Here is a 4,342-nt window from a genome sequence, read left to right on the forward strand (position 1 = left end):
ATGCCAACTGGACAGTTGACACCTTTTATACCAGAGATCTGTGGGGCAGCAGACCTTGCAAGGAGGTGATTGAGCTATGGGAATTCTTCAGTTCACACAACTGAGGGAGAAAACCAGAGGAAGGGAAAGCTTGGGAAAACTTTGAAGGTCTCCAATTTATTTCAAGAAGACCCTGTTGGCCTTAACCAGCTCTCAACTAGCAATTACACCCATTGAGAATCAAGCCTATTCCTTTGTTGAACTTTTGTTGCATGGTTTTGTGTAGTAATGTAGCATGTTTTTGGATTGGGGAGATGGATCATTCTCACAGTCTCCAATCTTCACCTGCAATTTAATAAATTGGAAAGGGAAGGCCTTTTGTTAAGGAAGTCATAACCATTGTTCCCTCCTTTGTACAGTATAGCTTAACCTATGTACCTGTGGAAACCTTCATGGAGGAGAGAGCAAGAATGAAAAGAGAACAATAGGTTATTTTTGGTTACTATTTGTGAAGCCTTTCACGACCCCCAGAATTCTAAGGTGAACACAGCAACAAAGGACTGGGAAAGAAAACACCTGCACATTAAGCTAGAAAGTGAGCTGACCACCTTCTCCTGGCCCAGTCCCCTTGCAGTAAATGCCATCATCTATTCCAATCAAGATCCAGCTTTCTTGAAGTCACAGACTTTCTACACCTTGCTCGTCAGCATGTGCCCATTGGAGTCGTCATTCCTCTGAGGCAGCATCGTGTCCTTCAGATGGGTACTCTTCTCCTGCCGGAGTTCGGTGGGGTCTCCATCTTCAATACTATTGCCTTTGTGGAGGCACAGGACCTTCTGAAAACTCTGCTTGAAGTTTTCCGAAAGAAATCCATAAAGGATGGGATTGGCACAGCTGTTGGCATAAGAGAGAACCACCACAAAGGAGAAAATGCCCACCAAGATGGGTTCCTCTGGCAAGATGAATATCAGATTGACAATATTCACAATGTAGAAGGGAAGCCAGCAGAAAACAAAGACCACAACTATGATTACCACCATTCTGGTCACTTTCCGCTCTGACCGCCGGCGTCTCGTAGAGCCAACGCGGATCCCAGAGGATTTCACTTTGATGACAATTAATAAATAGCAGAGGCATATCACCAGCAATGGAGCAAAGAAGCCCAGCACCGATGTATAGATAATGAACACAGCTGACCATATCTCAATTGGATCAGGCCAGCTCATGTTACAAGTATGAAAATCTTCCTGGACATCAGCAAATATAATCATGGGAAGGACCACCAAAAAGGATAAAGTCCAGACGGCCAAGCTGATCAATTTGGCTATTCTTGGCTGGCGCCACTTGGTAGATTTAATAGGATGGACAACTGCAAGATAGCGGTCCAGGCTCATGACAGTCAGGCAGAAGATGCTGGTGAATTGGTTAATACCATCAAAAGCAGTCACTAGCCTACAGGCGAATGTTCCAAAGGGCCAATAGGAGATAGCATTTTGGGTGGCTAGGAATGGCAAGCCCAACATGAAGAGGACATCAGCAATGGCTAAGTTCAGAATGTAAATGTTGGTCACGGTCTTCATTTTGGCATAACGCAAAACCACATAGATGACCAAAGTGTTCCCACTCAGTCCAATAACACAAACCAGAAGGTAAATTATTGGTATGAAGACAGAGCGGATGCTGGAGGAGGCAGAAAAATCCATAACTGTTGCATTGTCTGTTGCATTTGTCAAAAAGGAGACATTAATATCTGGAAATGTGGCAGATACGTACAAAGGATCCATGGTGTTGTCCAATTTTACAAAAGACATAGGCTATTATAGGCTGTTTTAATTAGAGAAAAGAATATATCCAGTTTTGTTTCTATTGTTCAACATTTTCATGCTGGGGAGAAAAAAAAAAGAAACATTGATTAAAAGATTATTTCCCTACCCCAGAATTCTACAGTTGGAAAGGACCATTTAGGGATCCCTTAGCCCTCTCACGACGATTACTGAAGCTGATAACACAGTTGCTCTCAACCTGAGATGGAAGGACAAATGAAAACTATTAGAAATGAAGTCTATATCCACCAAGATAACAGAGGTCAGCTCAACTCCAGGTGATCTTATGGATGCCTCCATGTCATTTTCTTGATAATAGATTGGATGTGGTTTCCTGCTGCATTCTTCCAGAATGACTTTTTAATCTACAGACCCGGGAAGAGGTGGAGCAAGTTACGTTCATGTCCCCACCAAGATCTCTGAGACCTTCCATAATGGCTCTATTCTTATGGATGCTAACAAATCAACAGAGAACATGGCAGAAGAAGCAAAGAATGTGTTCAGTGGCAATTTTGTGGACAATATTGGGGTCTCACCCCATTTTTCTACCATGTAGTCAACCATGAGTCAAAGAGTGATGACCTTGTGACCCTTAACCTCCCAGAAGGCAATGACATTTGAACGGAACTATCCAGGGATTACTAGAAAGATCCACCCTTCCTTATCTTCTTGAATTCAGGCAAGCTTGTTTGATGCTACTATTGGCTGTGATTTACCCTTTACAACAGTGCTTCCCAACCACTTTGAAATGCATGGACTTCAACTTCAGGAATTCCTCAGCCAGTATGCGCGTTGACTGTGGAATTCTGGGAGTTAAAGTCCACACATTTTAAAGTTCGCGAGGTCGAGAAGCACTGTTTTAGAAGATAGCAAAATAATGTGGATGGGGAAAAAAAATTAAGGCCAGTGTTATTTGTGATGTGATCTATGAGAAGTACCCATGCAATGAATTAATCAAAAATTGCATTAAAATAGCTTGATAGTTTATTCTGGTATGGAGAATATTCACTACCAGAGCAGCTGTGAGGACTTGACCCTTGCTGATACTGGGGAAATAAAGCACGGCGCTTAAATTATAAATTATCAGTGCCCAACGTGCGTTTCTAAGTGTGCATTGTTATTTGGCAATCTTATTTTACAGACAACGACAGAGTAACAACCGCAGTTTAGTCAGCCCAAACACAACTGTAAATAAAACATAATATTGCAGAAGCAAAATTTTCCCCATGCTGAGCTCTGCTCTGCTTGCTTTGTGGGGTCCTCCCTCTGAACCCTTTTCTTGGCAGCAATACAGAAATGACTATTTGCTATTTCTTTTTGTGGGGAAGCTTTCCCCCCCCACCCCCAATCTAGTCTAGGCCTAGGATGCCTTGGAAATTTCCTTCCAAAGGTTCAAGGAGATGAGCGTAAAAAAAGTCAAGATGGGCCCTGCAATGCCAAGCTTACACCCCATTTTTTCACATGGGCTATGTGTTCAAAGCCACTGTACAGGCAGTCCTCAACGTATGGCCACAATGGAGCCCAAAATTTATGTTGGCAAGGGAGAAATTTTTTTAAGTGAGTTTTGCCCCATTTTACAACTTTTCTTGCCACAATTGTGAAGTGAATCACTACAGTTGTTTAATTAGCTACTCGGTTTGTTATGTGAATCTGGCTTTAAGTGAACCTTGCTTGTCAAAGCTGATCACAAGATCCCAGGACATTGCAACTGTCGTAAATATGAGTCAGTTGCCAAGCATTTGAATTTTGATCACATGACCCCAGGGATGCTGCACACTTTTTCATAAGTGTGAAAAATGTTCATAAGTCACGTTTTTCAGTGCCGTTGTAACTTTGAACGGTCACTAAACAAACTGTTGTAATTCAAGGACTATCCGTACTTGACTCCCTACCCCATGGATCCTTCTGGGGCTGGCTCTGCTTTGGTCAGTGACACACTGCCTCCTTCTGCACAACCCCCCAGCCCTCTTCACAAGTGTGATGGGACCACAACCGCTTGAAGTCCCACCGTGTCAAATAAGGGGTGGCTCTTCCTTATTTGCTGACCCTTATTTTGGCCATCAAATTCAGTGGCGCAGGAATGTGAATTAAATAGGTTTAGTCAAAAGCATTAACGAAGGAGCAGCCCTGGAATGCTTTCTGTAGATGCTCAAAGCACCGGACCATAATAGCTGCAGCTAATTGACCAGAACTGCATTTTATTAAGCAGCTCGTTTGGTTTTCAGCAATCTGAACAAATAGAACATAAGGAGCAAAAGGTTTAGAAACTATGGAGGGATTTGTCAAATAGAAAAAGAAAGAAAGAAAGATTTCAGCTAGCTAACTAGAGGTAGATAGATAGATAGATAGATAGATAGATAGATAGATAGATAGATAGATAGATAGATAGATAGATAGATAGATACAGACAGACAGACAGACAGACAGACAGACAGACAGACAGACAAAGAGATAATAGACATAGATGATGGATAGATAGATAGATAGATAGATAGATAGATAGATAGATAGATAGATAGATAGATAGATAGATAGATAGA

General features: G+C 42.0%; 1 protein-coding gene across 1 annotated transcript; it reads right to left on the reverse strand.

Annotated features, from left to right (window-relative positions):
• Positions 1 to 668: 668 nt before the first annotated feature.
• Positions 669 to 1,763, reverse strand: LOC107298736 (somatostatin receptor type 5-like). Its single transcript, XM_015828100.1, has one exon. It carries the CDS (start codon positions 1,761 to 1,763, stop codon positions 669 to 671), a length of 1,095 nt encoding a protein of 364 aa, XP_015683586.1.
• Positions 1,764 to 4,342: the final 2,579 nt, after the last annotated feature.

This window comes from Protobothrops mucrosquamatus, unplaced genomic scaffold (assembly GCF_001527695.2).
Source record: "Protobothrops mucrosquamatus isolate PMUCROS unplaced genomic scaffold, P.Mucros_1.0 scaffold4229, whole genome shotgun sequence".
Taxonomy (NCBI): domain Eukaryota; kingdom Metazoa; phylum Chordata; class Lepidosauria; order Squamata; family Viperidae; genus Protobothrops; species Protobothrops mucrosquamatus.